We start from the raw sequence: 21821 nt of genomic DNA, 5'->3' as shown, positions 1-21821 counted from the left end.
TGCTCAGTCAACACAAAATTACTCTGGCCAATGGTAGAAGAGCTTACAAACAAGTGAAATGACAGGATTTCCCAGGAAGAGGCTACTTTTAGCCACAATTTATTTTTGATTTTTGCCTATTTTGATGGATTCAATGGAGGTAACCATATTCCTCAGGGGAAAACTGGCCTCCACATTCGTGTATGGTGGAAGAAGTTTGCACTGAGAGCTGTTTCTGGATGAGGAGTCATTCTCTACCGAGGGTTTCTGGCCTGGGACGCAACCTGCATCATCCTGGGCTCCCATTTCCTTGTCCCCATCCCTTGTCCCGAGAGAGAAATCTTAAGATAAAGATGACTCCAAGGAAAAGTATGATTGAGACTGGCCTTTATTCAGAAACAGAAACTAAAATGAATGACCTTTTTTTTGAGAAAAGTTCTCGCTCTATTGCCCAGGGTGGAGTGCAGTGACGCAATCACAGTTCACTGCAGTGTCAACCTCCCCGGGCTCAGGTGATCCTACCCCCTCAACCTCCTGAGTAGCTGGTACTACAGACATGCACCACCGCACCTGGCTAATTTTCATATTTTTTTGTAAAGACAGGGTTTCACCATGGTGCTCAGATGGACTTTAAATTATTGTAGAAGTATACTTACCTGTCCATCCCTGGCGATTTTCTTTTGTCACATCTGCTTTATGTCGGAGTAAGACTCGAGCAGATTCCAAATGTCCCAAGGAAACAGCAAGATGCAATAATGTTCGACCTCGTGGGTCCACAGCCTCCACATTCTGTGAAGGAAACACTGGCATTTACATAATTGGATGTATTACATTAAAATAGGGAAATGTGTTTGACAGATATTTCAAGTACAAAAAATAGAAAACATATTTATGCATTAATTAGAGCAACACATGTAAGAAGGTATGTTTGCATTTGGGCACAGTTAAAATATGAATTTGGGGATTATATATGAAGGTGATAGTTACTGAATTCCTTTTTCTATAAAGTTAAGTGCCTAATAAATAAATGTTGGCAACAGGCCCCAGATCATCCAACACAAGTTTAAGCTCTCAACAGCACTCAAATTAAGTCTAAATAAGGCCAGGAGCTTTCATGAAATGCAATCACCGGACAACACTGAACATGGGGGATTTCTCAAGCACGTATCAGCATTCAAGTCTAGAATAGGAAGTACAGGACCTTAATCAAAACTGAAAGCGCAGATAATTTGGGTCAGAATAAAATTACATTCTCTAGCTGGATTCCCACCAAAACACCACTCTCATTATTGTGTATTGAGTTCCACGTGCCTTGAAGTAGCACATAAACTCCAGCATCATCTGTGGGTCCTTCAGACCGCAAGCATGATCTGCCAGGCACGTATGCGGATCTACTCACAAAGAAATAGGCAAGTGCACATGCGTCACTTCCATCCATCCCATCAAGGGTTTTCTTCCCCAAGCTAGACATGCACACCTGGCTCTTACCTCTTTGTTCCTATTCTGCCACTCTCGCCCCCCTTTTGGCACCTGCACCGCGTGTCCAGAGCCACGCAGCAATTTCTCTAGTGTGAGCTAAGTCTCAATGCCTGGGCACTGCCTAAAAAATGTGACTCTGAAAGTTCTTCCAAGAATACAACAAACTGCCATGGACTTTTGGAAAGTACAACCTTTTTTTTTTTTTCTTTTAAACAAGGTCTCATCCTGTCACCCAGGCTGGTATGCAGTGGCGTGATCACAGCTTACTGCAGCCTTGACCTCTTGGACTCAAGTGATCCTCCCATATCAGCCTCCCTAGTAGCTGGGATTAAAGGCATGAGCCACCATGCCCAGCCTGTAAAAACTTTTTAAATGCCATAATACATCTTAGAAAATGGGCTTTATTTTGATTTAAGATGCTAGCTGTTATTCAGGTACTAACTACCCCTGCAGTCTCTGAAGATACGCAGAAAGTGCCACTTAGGAAAGTGAAGCAGGATCATGGGTAAACCACCACACTCCAATAGCTATCAAACCTCCCTGTTTTGCAAAAACTATGTCATGGCTATTATACAGTGAAGATAACTCTTATTGAGGAATAAGGGACGTGGTTGAAGACATCTGCTAGCTGAACATAAGTCCTCCTGGACCAATCCCAGGCCTCAGTGTTCTCCCGGTGCTAAAATACCTTCCTGTCTCCTGGAGCCCAGTCCACACACCTCCCATGATTCCCTGACTCTTCCCAAGGTTATGACTTGTCCATCGCACCAAAGAGATGGAGAATTCCAAAGGGTAGGATCCAAGTCATATTAATATCTTCTAGATTCTCTTACCCTAGTCTCTAACTTGCATTAAATATTTTCTTAAAAGTAACAAGACGATGAACTTATGAACTATGAATTCAGTTGAAGTTTAGCAGGAAAGAAATAATTAGCGAACTCATTATCTTCCTACACGTCTATTACATAAACTAAGTATTTTCTTACCTAACAAATTCAATCTAAATGAAAGGTGCTAGGTTTAGCATACTACCTGCCACAGGGGAGGTGTGTAAAAATGTTTATCATGGGAAAGGGGAAACTACTTACTACAATTCACACCCCAGAGCAAAACTAAAAGCACAGAGTAAGGATTAACACTCAAACTCAGCCAGGCGCGGTGGCTCATGCCTGTAATCCCAGCACTTCGGGAGGCCGAGGTGGGTGGATCACCTGAGGTCAGGAGTTCGAGACCAACTTGACCAAAATGGTGAAACCCTATCTCTACTAAAAATACAAAAATTAGCCAGGCGAGGTGGTGAGTGCCTATATCGTCCCAGCTACTCGGGAAGCTGAGGCAGGAGAATCGCTTGAACCTGGGAGGCGGAGGTTGCAGTGAGCTGAGATTGTGCCATTGCATTCCAGCCTGGGTGACAGAGCGAGACTCCGTCTCAAAAACAAAACAAAACAAAACAACAAACAAAAAACACTCAAACTCCTGGGCAACAGTTAGAGATGATGTACAAAATAAAAGCCAAATACATTACGATGTTAACTTTTTTTCTACTTCGGACCACAGAGGAGCACCTATGGATAAGCCACAGAGCAGCACACATTTCTTGGATAATTGTAACTCTTCAGACCTTCCTGCATCTCTCTCATCTGAAGAGGCAGTCGAAAAAAAATGCTGTAATTGTATTATGATGACAGTGTGATTTTAAAACAATAAGTGCATAAAGAGTAGAGGGGGAATGAGTAAAATAGAGAAGAGAAAACAACAGAGAAAATCAACAAAACCAAAAGTTGGTTCTTGGAAAATGTCAACAACATTGACGAACATTTAGTTAGATAGACCAGGGAAAAAAGAGAGAAGACTTAACTTACTAAAATCAGGAATTAAAGATGGAATATTAGCAACTCTACAGAAATAAAAAGGATTATAAAAGAAAACTATGGGCCGGGTGCAGTGGCTCATGCCTGTAATCCCAACACTTTGAGAGGCCGAGGCGGGTGGATCACTAGAGGTCGGGAGTTCGAGACCAGCCTGACCAACATGGAGAAACCCCGTCTCTACTAAAAATACAAAATTAGCCGCGCGTGGTGGCACATGCCTGTAGCCCCAGCTACTCAGGAGGCTGAGGCAGGAGAATTGCTTGAACCCGGAAGGCGGAGGTTGTGGTGAGCCGAGATTGTGCCATTGCACTCCAGTCTGGGCAACAAGAGTAAAACTTCGTCTCAAAAAATAAAATAAAATAAAAGAAGACTATGAACAACTGTATGCCAACAAATTAGACAACTTAGATGAACAAGATAAATCCCTACAGAAATGCAAACTAGCAAAACTGACTCAAAAAGAAACCAAAAATCTGAATAAGTTTATAACAAGAGATTGAATTAGTAATTTTAAAACTGCCCACCAAAAAACTGCAGGCCCAGATGGGTTTTTTCTTGCTCTGTCGCCCAGGCTGGAATATAGTGGCACAATCTCAGCTCACTGCAACCTCCACCTCCCAGGTTCAAGTGATTCTTGTGCCTCAGCCTCCTGAGTAGCTGGGATTACAGGTGCCCACCACCACACCTGGCTAATTTATGTACTTTTAGTAAAATTGGGGTTTTGCCATGTTGGCCAGGCTGGTCTTGAACTCCTAACCTCATGCGATCTGCCCACCTCAGCCTCCCAAAGTGCTGGGATTACAGGCATGAGCCACCATGCCTGGACTTCACTGGTGAATGCTATTAAACATTTAAAGAATTAATACCAATGTTTCACAAACTTTTCCAATAAATAGATGAAGAAGGAAAACTTTCCAATTCATTTTATGAACCCACTATTATCCTGATGACAAATGCGTCATAAGAAAAGAAAACCACACACTAATATCTCTTATGATATAGATGCAAAAATCCTCCACGATATACTGGCAAACTAAATTCAGCAACATATAAAAAGGGTATTATACACTATGACCAACTGAGACTTATCCTACAAATATAAGAATGGTATAACTTCAGATAGTCAATTAACGTATTACACCATTTCATAGGATAAAACAAAATACACGATCATCTCAACAGCTGCAGCAAAAACATCTGACAAAACTCCAACATCCCTTCATGATTAAAAGAAAAAAACCAAAACTCTCAACATACTAGGAATAAAAGGAAACTTCCTCAAAAAGCATCTCTAAAAAACCCACAACTAACATCATAGTTAATGGTGAAAGACTGGATGCTTCCCCTCTAAGATGAGGAACAAGATGAGGATGTCCTCTTTCACCATATCTAGTCAACATTGTACTAGAGATTCTAGTCATGGCAACTGGGCAAGAAAAATAAATAAAAAGCATCCAGAATGGAAAGGAAGATGACATGATCTTGTGTATAAAATCCTAAGGAATCCACTAAAAAACTATTAGAACTATTAAATGAGTTCAGCAAGGTTTCAGGACACAAGATCAATAACTAATCAATTATATTTCTATATACTTGTAATGAGCAACTCAAAAATGAAATTAAGAAAACAATTCCATCTATAATAGCATCAAAAAATAAAACATTTAGGAATAAATATGACACAATAAATATAAAACTTACATACTCTTAAACCATAAAACATTGTTTAAAAAAAATTAAAGAAGATCTGGCCTGGTGTGGTGGCTCACACCTGTAATCCCAGCACCTGGGGAGGCTGAGGTGGGCGGATCACCTGAGGTCGGGAGTTCGAGACCAGCCTGACCAACATGGAGAAACCCCACCTCTACTAAAAATACAAAATTAGCCAGGCGTGGTGGCACATGTCTGTAATCCCAGCTACTTGGGAGGCTGAGGCAGGAGAATCGCTTGAACCTGGGAGACGGAGGTTGCAGTGAGCCAAGATTGTGCCATTGAACTCCAGCCTGGGCAACAATAGTAAAAACTCCATCTCAAAAAACAAACAAACAAACAAAACTCAAAAAATTAAAGAAGACCTAAATAAATTGAAAAACATCCTTATGCTCATGGTTTAAAAGACAGTATTGTTAAAATGACAAAACTCTCCAAACTGAGGTATAGATTCAATTCAACTCCTATCAAAATCTCAGCTGGCTTTTTGCTGACATTGACAAGCTGATCTTAGAATTCATGTGGAAATGCAAGAAACCTAGAATAGCCACCTTGAAGAGAGAGGTCTGAGGACTCACATTTCACGCTTGCCAATTTTAAAACGTACTACACAAAGCTACAGCAATCAAGACAACGTGGTACTGGCATAAGGACAGACATACAGGTCAATGGAATACAATTTAGAGTCCAGAAATAAACCCACACATTTATGGTCAATTGATTTTCAACAAGGGTGCCAAAATAATTCATTGGGAAAGAACTGTCCTTTCAACAAGTGCCGCTTGAACAACTGAATATCTACATGCAAAAGAACAAAATTTTGGCTGAGCTCATTGGCTCATCCCTATAATCCCAGCACTTTGGGAGGCCAAGGCGGGAGGATCACCTGAGGTAGGGAGTTCGAGATCAGCCTGATCAACATGGAGAAACTCCATCTCTACTAAAAATACAAAATTAGCCAGGCATGGTGGCGCATGCCTGTAATCCCAGCTACTCGGGAGGCTGAGGCAGGAAAATTGCTTGAACCTGGGAGGCGGAGGTTGTGGTAAGCCGAGATCACACCATTGCACTCCAGCCTGGGCAACAAGAGCGAAACTCCATCTCAAAAAAAAAAAGACAACCCATGGAATGGGAGAAAATATTTGCAAATCACATACTGATAAGGGCCTACTATCCAGAATATACAAAGAACCTTTACAACTCAACAAGTCAAATAACTCAATTTTTAAATGAGCAAAGGATCTGAGATGACATTTCTCCAAGGAAGATACACAAATTGCCAATAAGCACATGAAAAGATGCTCAACATCATCAATCATAAGAGAAATGCGAATCAAAACCACAATGAGATGCCACTTCACACCCACTAGGATGCGTACAAACAAAACAACAGATAATACCAAGTGTTGACAAGGATGTGAAGAAACTGGAACCTCATACACTGCTGGTGGAAATGTAAAATAGTGCAGCCACTTCGAAAAATTGCTGGCAGTTCCGCAAAAAGTTAAAACATAGAGTAACTACATGACCCAGCAATTCCTCTCCAAGGTATATACCCAAGATAAATGAAAACATATACCCATACAAAAACTTATACATGGGGCTGGGTGCGGTGGCTCATGCCTGTAATCCCAGAACTTTGGGAGGCCAAGGTGGGCTGATCACTTGAGGTCAGGAGTTCAAGACCAGCCTGGCCAACATGGTGAAACCCCATCTCTACTAAAAATACAAAAATTAGCCAGGCGTGGTGGTGCACACCTGTAATCCCAGCTACTAGGGAGGCTGAGACAGGAGAATCGCTTAAACCCAGGAGGCAGAGGTTGCAGAGGGCTGAGATCATGCCACTGCACTCCAGCCTGGGCAACAAAGCAAGCTGTCTCAAAAAAAAAGAAACCCACAAAAACATATACACAAATACACACAGCAGCGTTACTCATAATAGCCAAAAAGTGGCGACAACCCAAATGTCCATCAACTGACAAACGGAGAAACATTTTTGTCTAACAAACAAAACATAGTACATCCATGCAATGGAATATATTCAGTGATAAAAAGGAATTAAGTACCTGAAACATGCCACAACGTAGATGAACCTCCAAAACATTATGCTAAGTAAAAGAAGAAACAAAAGGCCACATATGATTCTATTTATATGAAATGTCCAGAATAGGCAAATCTAGAGACAGGAAGTAGGTTAGCAGGTTGCCTGGGCTGGAGGGGTTGGGGAGAAATGAGGAGTGACTGCTACAGGTATGGGGTTTCTTTTTTGGGTGAGGAAAATATTACAGGGTGGGTGCAGTGGCTAACACCTGTAATCTTAGCACTTTGGCAGGCCAAGGCAGGAGGACTGCTTGAGCCCAGTCTGGGCAACATAGGGACACATTTTCTCTACAAAAAAAATCTTTAAAAATTAGCCAAGCGTGGTAGTGCTTGCTTGCAGTCCTAGCTATTTGGGAGGCTGAGGTGGGAGGATTGCTTAAGCCCAGAAGGTCAAGGGTGCAGTGAGCTGTGACGGTGCCAGCCTAGGCAAGAGAGTGAGACCCTGTCTCAAAAACAACAAAAAAACAAAAAAACAAAAAAAAAGAAAGAAAAAGAAAAAAATTTCTGAAATTTGACAGTAGTGATAGTTGCATAACTCAGCAGATATACTAAAAACCATTGAATAACCTTTAAATGTAGATTATATAAGTGAACTATATCTCAATAAAAATCTTTTGAAAAAATCAATGTGTATATGTTTATACATAATACATAAAACAAATCTCTCATGTACTGTTTGACAAGTTGCTTAATTCCTCCTGAGCTTCAGTTTGCTCGCTTGTAAAACTGAACAATAAAAAAAACCTACCTTACAGTTCTTACAAGGGGAAAGTCCTTAACTTAGCACAGTGCTTGACACCACAGTAAGTGCTGAGAAGAGTTACCTGTTATTATCATACACCCACACTATGTAGTTTCATATAGCTGTCACTTTCTCCCTAAAAGGGATTTGCTCAAATTGCATTACAGTTAATAGTGGGGCTTAGAATCTTTAACTAATAATATGAGTTCAGAGAACAAGGACTTTCAGAATTTAGCTGGAATTCACTTTTTCTTTTGAGACAGAGTCTCCCTCTTGTTGCCCAGGCTGGAGTGCAATGGTGCAATCTCAGCTTACCGAGATCTTGGCTCACTGCAACCTCTGCCTCCCAGGTTCAAGCAATTCCCCTGCCTCAGCCTCCCGGGTAGCTGGGATTACAGGCATGCACCATCACGCCTGGCTAATTTTGTATTTTTAGTAGAGACGGGGTTTCTCTGTGTTGGTCAGGTTGGTCTCGAACTCCCGACCTCAGGTGATCCACCCACCTCGGCCTCCCAAAGTGCTGGGATTACAGGCCTGAGCCACCACGCCCGGCTGGAATTCACTTTCGAAACTGATCATTTAGGTTTTTCTTTTAAGTTTCTTTAGCCATGAGCTATATCCAAATAAAAATACCCATCCTCCTTTAACTAGGAGTTTCCTTCCTATTTGCTCATTTCAGCTCATCCCCTTTTCTTGCTCAAAAGCCTTAAAAAAAATTTATTTTTTTTTTTTGAGATGGAGTCTCATACTGTTGCCGGGGCTAGAGTGCAATGGTGCGATTTTGGCTCACTGCAACCTCCGCCTCCCGGGTTCAAGCGATTCTCCCGCCTCAGCCTCCCAAGTAGCTGGGATTACAAGTACCCGCCACCATGCCCAGCTAATTTTTCATATTTTTAGCAAAGATGGGGTTTCACTATGTTGGCCAGGCTAGTCTTGAACTCCTGACCTCATGATCCACCTGCCTTGGCCTCCCAAAGAGCTGGGAGTACAGGCATGAGCCACCGTGCCCAGCCAAAAAAAAATTTTTTTTAAGGAGATGGAGTCTTACTATATTGGCCAGGCTGGTCTTGAACTCCTGTCCTCAAGCACTGACCCCACCTCAGCCTCCTCAATCAAAAGCCCTCTTTACTATCTTGCCATCCTCCTGCCGAGCTCTGAGGCCAGGCTGCAGAACCAAACAACTGGACACCCCTTCCAGCTTGCCCACTAGCCTCAGGTGAATTATCAGTTCCCCTGTGCCTTGGTACCTGGCATGCAGGAAGTGCTTCATAAACTCACTGTCACCTTTAGGGGGACTCCAGCAAGAGGCTGCTGGCTAGTCCTCCTCTCTCTCAACACAGACAACCACCCTCACTCCTCTTCACTCTCAGACCATCCTGGTCCTGTGTGGCCCCCACGCTGAGTCAGTGGGAACAGGAATCTTGAGGCCAGTTTCCTAAGGTGAGCTTGAACCCCCGATGACCAAGGGGGCACATGCGGAGAGCAGGCTCTAGGCTCTTCATCTTGGATGCCTAGCCCATGGCTCAGCGATTTGAATCTGTGCCCGGGGCCTCACCTGGCCTGCCCCAGGCTGGAGTGAGAACCCCAGGAATGTCCTCCTCTTATCTAGGTGCTATACTTTTCACCTGCTGGCTTCCTAAACAGGGAGCCTGGCTTTAGAGTCAGGCCTCATTTGCCACCCTCCACCTCACACAACCCAGGTTTTCCAACCCTGTCTAAGGTACACTGACTCACCTTTGCATCTGTCCCCTTAAGTGTTCATGTCTCAGCATCAGTAAGAAGGCCAAAGAAGTTTAACAGACTTCTTTAGCTAAGCGGCAAACGACATAAGCAGAACACAAACAGTTTCAACTTCAGCAACCAACTTCAAGGCCCCACTGAATATTAATGAGCTGATGGGTTAAGAGGCACTTTATTAAATGCCTCTGCTGATCAAATGAAGGCCTGAAACAATCTGGTAGTTGGCATAGTTACACAACTGCCTGCTATTAGTGAGACAGTGGGATTGGGGCTGGCTCACACACACAGAAACATGTGCTTATCCTCTTCATCTGGATAAACTTGATTCTTGTGTTGCTGTTCCTGGAACAGGAACAAAAAACCTGGAAAAAAATTCTTACAGCTATCAGTATACATGCTCCAAGTCTCAATCAGGTGATAGACGGAATGAGGAAACTGACAGCAGAAACTCACCAGCAAACAAAACATTAAGGGAAACAGCCACTTTATTGCTGGGGTGATAAGAATTTTTTGGGGTTTTTTTGTTTTTTGAGTCGGACCCTCGCTCTGTCTCCCAGCCTGGAGTGCAGTGGCACGATCTTGGCTCACTGCAACCTCAGCCTCCTGGATTCAAGCGATTCTCCTGCCTCAACCTCCTGAGTAGCTGGGATTACAGGCATGTGCCACCACACCCAGCTATTTTTGTATTTTTAGTAGAGACGGGGTTTCACCGTGTTGGTCAGGCTGGTCTCCAACTCCTGACCTCAGACGATCTGCCTGCCTCAGCCTCCCAAAGTGCTGAGATTCCAGGCGTGAGCCACCGTGCCCGGACTTAAGAATTTTTTGTTTTTAATTATGCAATCAATACATCTTCCTTGCAGAAAAACTGGAATATAGAGCAAAGAAGCTCAATCCCCAGGTTTACAAATGATGATTATAATAGCAGCAGCTACTAGTAAATATTGTTTCCAATTACCATATGCCTGCACTTTCAGGTCCATTATCTTCCTTATTTATTCTCCATAATCTTGAAATGAAGTCATTTTTACTGAAAGAAGTATAGTAGGGGTTAAGAATACAGGATTTGGGCAAGGCACAGTGGCTCACGCCTGTAATCCCAGCACTTTGGGAGGCTGAGGCGGGCAGATCACTTGAGTACAAGAGTTCAAGACCAGCCTGGGCACCAAAACAAGTAGATTCCTAAAAACCAAAACTGGTCATTTTTAAAGTGTCCTAGCTGAGTCTTACAGTTTTTACCTCTGTACCATGTCTAGTAATAGAAAAGGAATTAAATGATCAGTATACTAAAATGCCTAATGGTGAATCATTTAGTCTGAGGGCATGTGTCATATCTCCTTAACTCTTAAATAGTTGGTCTGTCATCTAATTAAGAACGATGACTCTCACAAAAGTTTATCGTATCTGGAATTCTTTTTAAATGAAAAAAGGCCGGCAACAGTGAGGCTCATGCCTGTAATCCCAGCACTTTGGGAGGTAGAGGCGGGCGGATTGCTTGAGGCCAGGGGTTGAAACCAGCATGGCCAACATGACAAAATACCACCTCCACTAAAAATACAAAAATTAGCCTGTAATCCCAGCTACTCAGGAGGCTGAGGCAGGAGAATCGCTGGAACCCGGGAGGCGAAGGTTGCAGTGACCTGAGATCGCGCCACTGCACTCAAGTCTGAATGACAGAGCGAGACTCCATCTCAAAAAGAAAAAAAAAAAAGAAACAGAAAAGAAAAGAGGGTAATTTTGGACTTTCGGTGAGGGCTCAACCACCTTAAATATGGCAGGTTGCAAGCACACAGCTTGCAGCACCCATTCACCAAATGGAGTAATGCTAACCTTCTCAATTTTTGTCAACCATAAGACAAACAATCCTCCTCTTCCTCTACAATTTCTTGACAATTATAGCACCAATTTTGAGCCATTCAAAAACCAGGTCTGTAAGACACTGGATAAAATGTATGAAGTCAACAAGAACAACCATACTAGATTTCAGGGGTAATCACAAATCCTCATCCTAACTGCTAAGTTTGTTAGCTTGAAACTTGAGGGCACCAATACCTCCCAGAATTGTTGGGAGACTTTAAAAGCAGAGTTTCTCAGCCGGGCGTGGTGGCTCACACCTGTAATCCCAGCACTTTGGGAGGCTGAGGCGGGCGGATCACCTGAGGTCGGGAGTTTGAGACCAGCCTGACCAACATGGAGAAACCCCATCTCTACTAAAAATACAAAATTAGCCGGGCGTGGTGGTGCATCCCTGTAATCTCAGTTACTTGGGGGGCTGAGGCAGAAGAATCGCTTGAACCCAGGAGGCGGAGGTTGCAGTGAGCCGAGATCGCACCACTGCACTCCAGCCTGGGCAACAAGAGCGAAACTCAGTCTCAAAAAAAAAAAAAAAAAAAAGAAGGAAAGAAAGAAAAGCAGAGTTTCTCAACCAAGACGCTATCGGCTTTGGGGGCCGGAGAAGTCTTAGTTGCGGGGGGCTGTCTTGGCCATTGTAGGATGTTGAGCAGCATAACCGGCCTCTACCCACTACCAGAAGCACCCACTCCCCACTTTCAACAACCAAAAATGTCCCGTACATTGCCAAATGTCCCCGGGGGGTCGTGGGTGCAAAATCACCTCCAACTGAGAGCACTACTGCTTTAAAGAGATAGCAATAATGAAAAGATTAAAGCATCAAAGCACTTTAGAACAGGAAGGGATTTTAAGGAGCCTGAGAACCAGTGATTCTCAAACTTTGCTAGGTATCAGCGTCCCTGGGGAGTTTGTTAAAAATGCGGCACCTGGACCTCACCCCAGACCTATCAATAGAGTCAAGTGTTGGGTTCTGCCCCAGCACCAACATCCTCATTCTACAGCTAAGTTAACGTCGGCCAGAGAGGGAAAATGCCTTGCCCAAGGTCACAGGGCGAGTTAGAACCTGGACTCCAAAACCAACCAAGCCCTTCCTTACAACAAGGAGAGTGTGCTATTCTTACGTCTTTGAGGCAGCAGAACCTAAAAATGGTTAAGACGGTGCATTCCGGAGCCAGCCGGCCCGAGTTAAAATCCCGACTTGGCATTTATCAGCGGGGCGGCCTCGCACAAGGCACGTAGCGTCTGAGGACCTGTTTCCTTCTCTGTCCAGTGGAAAAGTAACAGTACCTACCCTCCAGCGTTATTGGAAAGGTGAAGAGAGAAGATATTTAAAAAGCCTGTCGCACGGTAAGCACTCGATACGTGTCCTATTATTAGGACTGTCCCACACCTGCAAAGTGGAAGGGGTCTGGGGATCCCGGGGACAGAGGGCTGGAAATGGGCTCAGGGAGGCGAAACGACCCCCGATTCCTCGAAGTCCCCACCGGGAGACGGACCCCCGCCCCGCCCCTCACCTGGCCCTGCAGCTCCTTCTCGAGCTGCCGGTAGTCGTTTTTCCAGACTAGGAGGTGCAGGGGGTAGTGGTCGCCCGCGTCGCAGGCCGAGGACATGGCGAGGAGGCCGTAACCGGGTCCTCGTCGCCCGCCCCAAGTCTCGGCCCCGGCGGGGTCTCCCGCGCCCGCCTGCCTGCCCTGAGGCCGGCGAGCAAGCGAGCGTAGGGCGTGTTACGCTGCCGGCCGGCTGAGCCGGTCGGGTGCGGGGCGCGCGGGAGGTCCGGGGTCGCCGGCCGGCTCAGGGACCAGGTCGGCCGCGCCCACCCCGCGCCCCGCGGCGTTCCCGCCCGCGCTGACAGCTCGCGGACAGACTTCTGCAGACCTAACTGCCCCAAACAGGGAAGTGCGGAGAGCGAACCACCGCATGCCGCGGCGGGGATAGGCGACCTTGGGCACCGGGTCCGGGGTCCGCGCCATTGCACCCACCTCCAGCTCACACCGAGAAACTCAGTGCAGCCCACAGAACAGAGCTGAGGCTCATTCTCTTGGCCAAAGATCTCCACGCGGAAAGTTCCGTCTACCTGTCCCCAGCTTCTTTCCCCCTGCTCCAGTAGCCCCATGTGGTTCGGTCCACAACTGGGCCTCTTCCATTGGCTCTGCAGTCAGGGGGTGACAACTGAGCCCCGGACCAAACCACTCCAGCTGCCGACACCCTTGCAGCCTTTTTGGAGCAGGACAGATGCTTCCACGACGGGTCAAAAGCCATTTTGGAAGTGGGCAACACCGGACAATTTTTGAAGGAGGAACGCTAAACCCTGGCGAAGTGGCTTCAAATACAGTATTTGCATAAAAGGGGATATTTCTACTTCATGATTTCTCAACCTCGGCACATATTGAACTGGGCAGTTTTTGTGTGGGGGTTGTCTGGTCCTTTGTAGGATGCTGAGCAGTTGCCCTGGTCTTTCTCCCCACTCAATGCCAGTAGCACTCCCCAAAACATGTCTCTCCAGATATTGCCAAATTTCGTCTCGGGGAGAAAAATCGTCCTCAGTTGAGAACCGCTTCTATTTGAACTCCGAACCAGGTTATGATTCAATAGCTAACTATGGTGGTGATTTAGTCCATGTATGAATGTCATTTTTAAGCTAGCTTTTTGGATTTGAGGTTATGGCTGAAAGGAATGATAAATAATATACATATTTGACCACAGTCTGCGAATATGAAGTTTATTCTTTGAGTTTCAGGCACTATGCCTCCTTGACTCAATGAAGAACCAAATCAACTTACAGCTAGCTACTCATGGGCTTGAACTTTCTGCTGCTGCTTCGGCTCAGCTGTCTACAACTAGACCACATAGCTGGATGAAGCTATTTAATGCATTGTGAAAACATTCCCTCTGCCCTCTGAGTGTATGCACATCCAGCTCTTCAGATGTCTGCAACAACAGCTGTTCAAGAATCCCAACCTAATCCATTCTCCACAGATGTGGAGCCCAGAAGATTTGTGAGTTGTTAAACCAAAACAGGATGCAGGAGCACCAGGATGGCACCCGGAGACTCTAACCATGGAATGCGTGGGAATTCTGTGATTATTTCTCCATCACACATTTATCACACTGTAGAGATGGACTCAAGACCAGTGCTTCTGAGGCCTTTTCCAGCACTTCTCATTCTTTCAGATGCCTTTTGCAACTTAACGTTCTTCTTCTTCTTCATCATGCCATGTTTATTGAAAATCTCCCTATCTCATTAATCAGAAAACCCCATAATGACAGGAACCACATCGTTTTGCTTACCAGATTATCTAAAACCAAAATAGTACCTGGCTAACAACAGGCATTCAATATTTGCTGAATGGAGATCATAGCTGTGTTTATATGTAAGACAGACAATAAGTAATCATTGGTATTAGGGTCACATCTCCTTTCTCCTTCACACTGATTTACCTCATTTCATTGTGTTTATCTCACACCATTTTGTAAATTATCCCATGTTAGCTATTGTTATTCTCAAATTCCATGCATATGAAGAAAAACAGTAATTAGAAAATAATAGCAATATCCATAATTATGGGAGCTATTATTTACTGAGGGGTTACTATCCAGCAGGTGTATCACATTTTTCCCATAATTTATTCCATCTGTCCTTAGCCAAAATGAATGTTTAACTTTGCTGGTCACACACAAGTTTTGTCGCATATTCTTCTTCCTCTTTTTCTTTATTTCCCTCTCTCTCTTCTCCTTCATTTTCATCTCGCAACCCTTTAAAAATGTAAAAATCATTCTTAAGTAGCAAGCCATACAAAAACAAATCGTGGACTAGAAGTAAACAATGCATTATCTTAATTTTGAACATGAGATTAAAACTGAAGCCTAAGGAATCATCTAATATATTCTTTTTTGTTATTTTTGTTGTTGTTGTTGAAGTTGTTTTTGAGACAGTCTCGCTCTGTCCCCCAGGCTGGAGTGCAGTGACGCGATCTCTGCTCACTGCAACGTCCACCTCCCAGGCTCAAGCGATTCTCTTGCCTCAGCCTCCCGAGTATCTAGGATTACAGGCATGCGCCACCACGCCCGGCTAATTTTTTTTTTTTTTTTTTTTGAGACGGAGTCTCACTCTGTCGCCCAGGCTGGAGTGCAATGGCGTGATCTCAGCTCACTGCAACCTCCACCCCCTGGGTTCAAGCTCCTGCCTCAGCCTCCCAAGTAACTGAGATTACAGGCGCCTGCCACTGTGCCCGGCTAATTTTTGTATTTTTAGTAGAGACGGGGTTTCACCATGTTGGCCAGGCTGGTCTTGAACTCCTGACCTCGTGATCCACAAGCCTCGGCCTCCCAAAGTGCTGGGATTACAGGCGTGAGCCACCGCGCCCGGCCAATTTTTGTATTTTTAGTAGAGATGGGGTTTCACCATGTTGCCCAGGCTGGTCTCGAACTCCTGCCTCAAGTGATCCGCCTGCCTCAGCCTTCCAAAGTGTTGAGATTACAAGAGTGAGCCACCACGCCCAGCCTGGAATCATATAAATATTCTTATTTTACTTTACCCCAGTAAAATGCAAGCTTCATAAGGACTAGAAATTCAGTCTTTGCTCACTGCTGTTTCTCCAGTGGCTGGGACAGTATATAAAACATGGTAAGTGCTTGATAAACATTTGTTGAATCAAGGAATGAATGAATGAACTTGACCATTGATTGCCTCAGGAAGGTTGTGACTGCAGGGTTCTCATCACAAGATATTGCTACTTCCCCTGGTATTAATCAGTTGGGACGAGGGGAATCTCTGCCAGAGAAGAAGACCCAAATTCAATATTTAAAGGTAGGACAGATGATACTCGGGCAGTCTCCTGCCCTCACTCAAGATGGCGACAAGGCAGCGTGCCCTTTCCGGTCACATGACCTGACACTCGCAGAAGGGCACCTCCCCGCGCGTGCGTGCTGTGCCAAGGCTGCGAGGCGCTGAGGGGAGAGGCGCCGCCGTCAGCGCCGCCGCAGCTGGGACCCGTTAGAGCGGAAGCGCGCCGCCACCGCCGCCTTTGCTGTCCCCCGGCCTCTAGTTCCCCGCAGGTGGGAGGTGGGAGCCATGTCGAAACGGCTCCGGAGCAGCGAGGTGTGCGCTGACTGCAGCGGGCCGGGTGAGTCGCACCGGCCGGGCCCGCTCCCCTCTGCTTTCCTGGCCCGGACCCCTACCCCGGGGCCGCCCCCTCAGGTCAGGCTGCATCCCGCGGCCAAGCGTCCGCAACCCGCGGCTAGGGTCGCAACGGAGAGGTCCCTGGGCGGCCTTGGGGTGGGAACCGTCCCGGGCCTGTCAGAGCCGGGCGGGCAGGGGGCCGCCGCCCTCCCCGTCCCTCGCGGCCCTCCCTTCCCTCTCGTTCCCTCCCGTTCCCTCCGTCCTAGGCCAACTGGGGAGGTGACGGGGGCCAGGGCTGCTCCCCCAACAGGAAGGGGCTTGGGCAATCCACAGGAAAGCCAATTACAGAAGTAAAATGTGAGCGTCCTCCCGGCTGCAGCCTCCAGAGGCTGCAGGTGTCACCTCCCACTAGACCCTTTCTCCGCCTGGGTGTCCTGCCCGGGGAGGATGACATTCCCTGAGACTCGCCAGAGGGTCCCCGTAGATGACTTCCCCGCTGCTGACATCCGACAGCTACTCTGCCCGGGAGAATTGCCAGGAGATCGGGGTCTTCCAAACACAACCAGCACTTAGGAGGCAGTGCTTGTCTCAAGTTTGAGGATCTGAACGGCCTGGGTTCAAACTAGATTTTGCTTCTGGATGACCTTGGGCTGGTGACTTCACTTGGTCACTTGCTTGATTTCCTCATTTTTTTCGATGAGGATAATCGGGAGTATCACGCTTAGTGGTGAGGAAGATTCAATGAATACTCGTAGAATCATATCATCTAAGGCTTTTCTTTTTTGCATTATGCTGTCTACAGTAGAACCCTTGTAGTCCCTTAAAGCTATATTTGGCTATCTAAATCATACGTTGATTACAACGGAAACAAACGCAAAATCACCAGCAATATAGGGGCATTGAAACGCTAAAGCCATTCCTTCATAATGATGCATAACTGTTCATAATATTCACATTTAGAGATCAAGTGTGTCTTAGCAATTGCAACTGAATTGTCAGGTCTCTGGATAGATTATTACATGCTGTTTTAGGTGCTTGGATGTATTGGCTTTGAGTTAATTCGAAGGTAACATGGCTTTCTTGGCACAATAGTGTCCGATAAACAATCTTAATTAAATCATTGAACACCACTGGCTTTGCAACTGTTCTGATCTTGAGCTTGTCATTTGGAAGTGGAGACCGATTGTAAATAGAACTGTGATAACTCAAACCTCATGTGGTTGTTTTATGGCCCGTACAGTGCAGGTGTTACCAGTTTCCTTTGAAGATAGGGAGGGGGTATGGAGGAGTTTAAAAAGAAGTGTTTTCTAAACCAAGTTAGTGTGAGTTATACAAACTCCATCGTTTTCTCTAAAAATGTTATTTGTTCCACTTCCTTATTTTCTTGCCTATTTTCAGTTGAACTTACTGTGATGTATTTGATTCACATGTGTCTAGCTTCTAACTTCCTCTTGGAATGCATATTGTTTTGCTTCTTGATAGGGTACCGGGCAAAGCAAAATTGTTCCTCCATTGCCATCCTAAATATACTTTTGCAGCATTTTGTGCATTTCAGAACATTTTCTCTTCCATTGTATCGCTTTAGTTGTTGTCTCATATGCCTAATCTGCAGAGACTTGAGTCACTTCCTTCCTGTTTTGAATATAATTAGGCTACCTTGAAATATTCTGTGAAATTGAGCAGCTGGGAATTTGTGCTGCCTTTTCTTCACAGCCCTACTGAGAGAATTACCTGTAGGGTTAGGGACCCCTTTGAGATTCTGATGAATGCTAAGGCCTTCTCCCCTAAAATGCACATGAACGAATTTACCTAAGATTTGTCTGGGGGAGTCACAAACATTTTTGAAGTTCATTTGTGGTGTCCCTGGAGCCCTGGCTCCAGATGAACTTAAAGGGTTTTACCCAATCTCATTCATACAAACACTTTTATTTTACTATGTTAACATTCTAATATTCTTTCCATGGGATTCTGATCCAGGATGCTAAAGTGGTTAGTCGAATACTTGTCTTAATTAATATGTGTTAAATACTTGCTAAAAAAAGAATACTGCAAATCCTCTGAATAAGTGAAAACCAAAGCTATGCTTCAAAACAGTCTTTTTTTTTTTTGCCATTAGTGTCAGTACTATACTGCAGGAAGCAGTGCTGTTAATGCATCTTTGTAGAGCTCCTTCATCTGGACATTTCCAATCTCTGCTTTTTAGGATGATATAGTAATAGCGACAGAGTTATACTAAATTGAATTATTTTGATTCTGTTTTATTTTATGCAAACATTTAACCATGATCACATCTTAAATATTCTACTTTTTTTTTTTTTAATGAATCTGGTTCATTTCAAATACATCACACTCTGAGTTCAATTACTTGAAAACTCCATGGAGATTTTCAGTACAGTAGTAGAGTGGTCACATGAAATGTTCAATGTTTTAAGTATTTCCCATCAAAAACTTTGTCCAGTGATCATGAATTTCACGTCTAGAAAATATCTGAATACTGAGAAAATAATTTAGAAAAGATATAACAACTAACATTACTACTTTACTATGTGTGAGGTACTTCACTTATTCTCTATATCCTTACTATCCCAAGATTTGTTGTTGTTCTCATTTGAACCATGGTGAAAACAGTCAAGTAACTTGTCTGAGATCATTGTGCAAGAAGTGGCAGAGTTGGGGTTCAAACCCTGAACTGCTTGTCTCTAGAGCCAACCCTCTTAACCACCATACTCACTGGCTCCCAGGATTCGTCTTTGATTGAAAGCCCATAACTTTTCATTATATGGTTTGAAAGGGTTTGAATAAACTCTTAAAAAATGGTAAAGATGGTGTACATGCATTTTAGAGATTTTTGTGGACATTGAAGAATTTTTAAATGTAACCCTTTGACCAGGCAGCTTAAGTGGCACCTATTGTCACCCCATTGTGAGTCTGATGAAGTGTAGCTCTTTCTTTATTTGAGGTTTCTAGGTATTCAGTTTACTTACCCAGATCCATCCTGCTTGCCAAGTATGAAATTATCCCTTGTTTCAAAGGACAGCTAATGAAGCTCTATGACTTTAAAGGGAAAAAAGTATTATACACACACTAAAAATATTATTCATTTTTATTTTACATCTTTGCCTCTGTGAAGCTGCTGTTATTGCAACTTCTTTTTTTTTTCAGATCAGTTGCAGGATTGGACTTGGTAGTTTATGTAAAACAATTAATTGGCTGGGCACAGTGGCTCAAGCCTGTAATCCCAGCACTTTAGGAGGTCGAGGTGAGTGGATCACCTGAGGTCAGGAGTTTGAGACCAGTCTGGCCAACATGGTGAAACCTCGTCTGTACTAAAAATAACAAAAATTAGCCGAGCTGGTGGCACACACATGTAATTCCAGCGACTCGGGAGGCTGAGGCAGGAGAATCGCTTGAACCCTGGAGGCAGAAGTTGCAGTGAGCCGAGATTGCGCCACTGCACTCCATCCTAGGAGACAGAGTGAGACTCTGTCTCAAAACAAACAAACAAACAAAAAAACCAATTCATGGACATCATAGAACATTTCCTAATGGAAGAGGCCAGGTTTCCCTGTCCTCAGAACCATAGCAGCTGAGTGATTTTATGATTCTGTAACTCGCAGCTTTCTGCTAAGCATATTGACATGTTGATTCATAGCAGTGAATTAGGACAGCAGTCTTTACAACATTTACTGCAGAAAATGCTATCTGCATAATTCACTGTCAAAATTATATTATCTTGGCCGGGCACAGTGGCTCACGCCTGTAATCTCAGCACTTTGGGAGGCCGAGGTGGGTGGATCACCTGAGGTCAGGAGTTTGAGACCAACCTGACCGACATGATGAATCCCCGTCTCAGCTAAAAATACAAAAATTAGCCGGGCATGGTGGTGCATGCCTGTAATCCCAGCTACTCGGGAGGCTGAAGCAGGAGAATTGCTTGAATCTGGGAGATAGAGGTTGCAGTGAGCCAAGATTGTGCCTCTGTACTCCAGCCTGGGTGACAGAGTGAGACTCCATCTCAAAAAAAAAAAAAAAAAAAAGTATTATCTTGATTTTTATGGAGATGGATCCAAAATCATTCATCTGTACCCTCTCAATTTGCTTTCTTAGCTTGAATGAAAAAGCATGCATCTGAAATGGTAGATCCACATTAGGGCTACAAACTGTGGCCCTGAACCAGGAAGAAGATAACTGTTTACCCAAGGCTCCCACTGGTGTTTTTAGTCTCAATTAACATTGTACCTAATCAGCCAAGGTAGGTCATACCATCCGACAAGATGACCAGCCTGATGCATTGATGAGCATACTGAAACAAAAATGTCTCCTTTTTCTGACAAACCATACCTCAGTCATCTTTTGCCATCTGGCGGTATAGCAACCTGCTGGTATCCCTGCCACTGAGATTTCACTCTCTTTCCAGATCCTTCCTGGGCATCAGTAAATAGGGGAACGTTTTTATGTGATGAGTGCTGCAGTGTCCATCGGAGTCTAGGGCGCCATATCTCCCAAGTGAGGCATCTGAAACACACACCGTGGCCTCCAACACTGCTTCAGGTAAAGGATAAGAATTCTCCTGACAGTTGGTAATTTACATTTTAGGGCTCATCATGTTAATAACTAAAATTTCTCCTGGTGTACTTCTTCCATAAGACAAAACTGTTTCATAATTGAATAGAGATGGCATGCCCATCAATGCTATTTATAAATATTATCTGTATTGAATTCAGTAAAGACTTTTCTTCCTACATGACATAAATCTTGTTCAAAAAGCTCAATTATAGGTAGATAGATGATTATTCATTAAAATATCTTGGTACTGTTGCTCTGTTGACTTTCTAGACTGTCATCGGAAATGTTTTTGTTTTTTTTTTTGAGACGGACTCTCACTCTGTCATCCAGGCTGGAGTGCAGTGGCGTGATCTCAGCTCACTGCAACCTCCGCCTCCCGGGTTCAAGCGATTCTCCTGCCTCCGCCTCCCGAGTAGCTGGGATTACAGGCACCCGCCATCATGCCCGGCTAATTTTTGTATTTTTAGTAGAGAAGGGGTTTCACCATGTTGGCCAGGCTGGTCTCAAACTCCTGAACTCAAGTGATCCACACCTCAACCTCTCAAAGTGCTGGGATTGCAGGCGTGAGCCACCGCGCCCGGCCAGTAGTCCATCTTTTCTATGCATGATAATGAATGTTTCTGAAGGCTACTGCCTGAGAATCTTTTCTTTAATGTACTTATTCCTG

The 21821-nt window shown here is 44.5% G+C and overlaps 2 protein-coding genes across 26 annotated transcripts in view; one reads left to right on the top strand and one right to left on the bottom strand.

Moving 5' to 3' along the window:
• ANKRD13A (ankyrin repeat domain 13A) overlaps positions 1-13597 on the bottom strand; it is a 40283-nt gene extending 26686 nt beyond the window's left edge. Inside the window, exons 1-3 of one of the 3 annotated variants that reach the window (XM_063593644.1) lie at positions 9616-9686; positions 7106-7147; positions 636-768 (exon numbers count right to left, since the gene is read on the bottom strand). In XM_063593644.1, coding sequence (XP_063449714.1) covers positions 636-768; positions 7106-7114 — 142 coding nt within the window. In that variant the 5' untranslated portion in view covers positions 7115-7147; positions 9616-9686. Of the gene's footprint in view, positions 1-635; positions 769-7105; positions 7148-9615; positions 9687-12983; positions 13355-13448 lie in introns of those variants that run through there. The other 2 variants (XM_055096118.2, XM_034934445.4) reach the window with 2 other exon arrangements.
• A 2665-nt stretch (positions 13598-16262) lies between these two features.
• Positions 16263-21821, top strand: part of GIT2 (GIT ArfGAP 2) — a 66953-nt gene continuing 61394 nt past the window's right edge. For 5 of the 23 annotated variants that reach the window (XR_010108962.1, XM_024931262.4, XM_055096113.2 and 2 more), the window contains exons 1-2: positions 16272-16592; positions 21006-21139. Coding sequence is in view for 16 of the 23 variants with exons in the window: in XM_024931262.4 (XP_024787030.1) it covers positions 16541-16592; positions 21006-21139 (186 nt within the window). In the remaining 7 variants the exon portion in view is untranslated. Of the gene's footprint in view, positions 16593-21005; positions 21140-21821 lie in introns of all 23 variants that reach the window. The other 18 variants (XR_008620497.2, XR_010108963.1, XM_063593641.1 and 15 more) reach the window with 7 other exon arrangements.

This window comes from Pan paniscus, chromosome 10 (genome assembly GCF_029289425.2).
Source record: "Pan paniscus chromosome 10, NHGRI_mPanPan1-v2.0_pri, whole genome shotgun sequence".
Taxonomy (NCBI): Eukaryota; Metazoa; Chordata; class Mammalia; order Primates; family Hominidae; genus Pan; species Pan paniscus.
The sequence above is the reverse complement of the archived record's forward strand: the minus strand, read 5'-3'. Positions and strand labels throughout refer to the sequence as shown.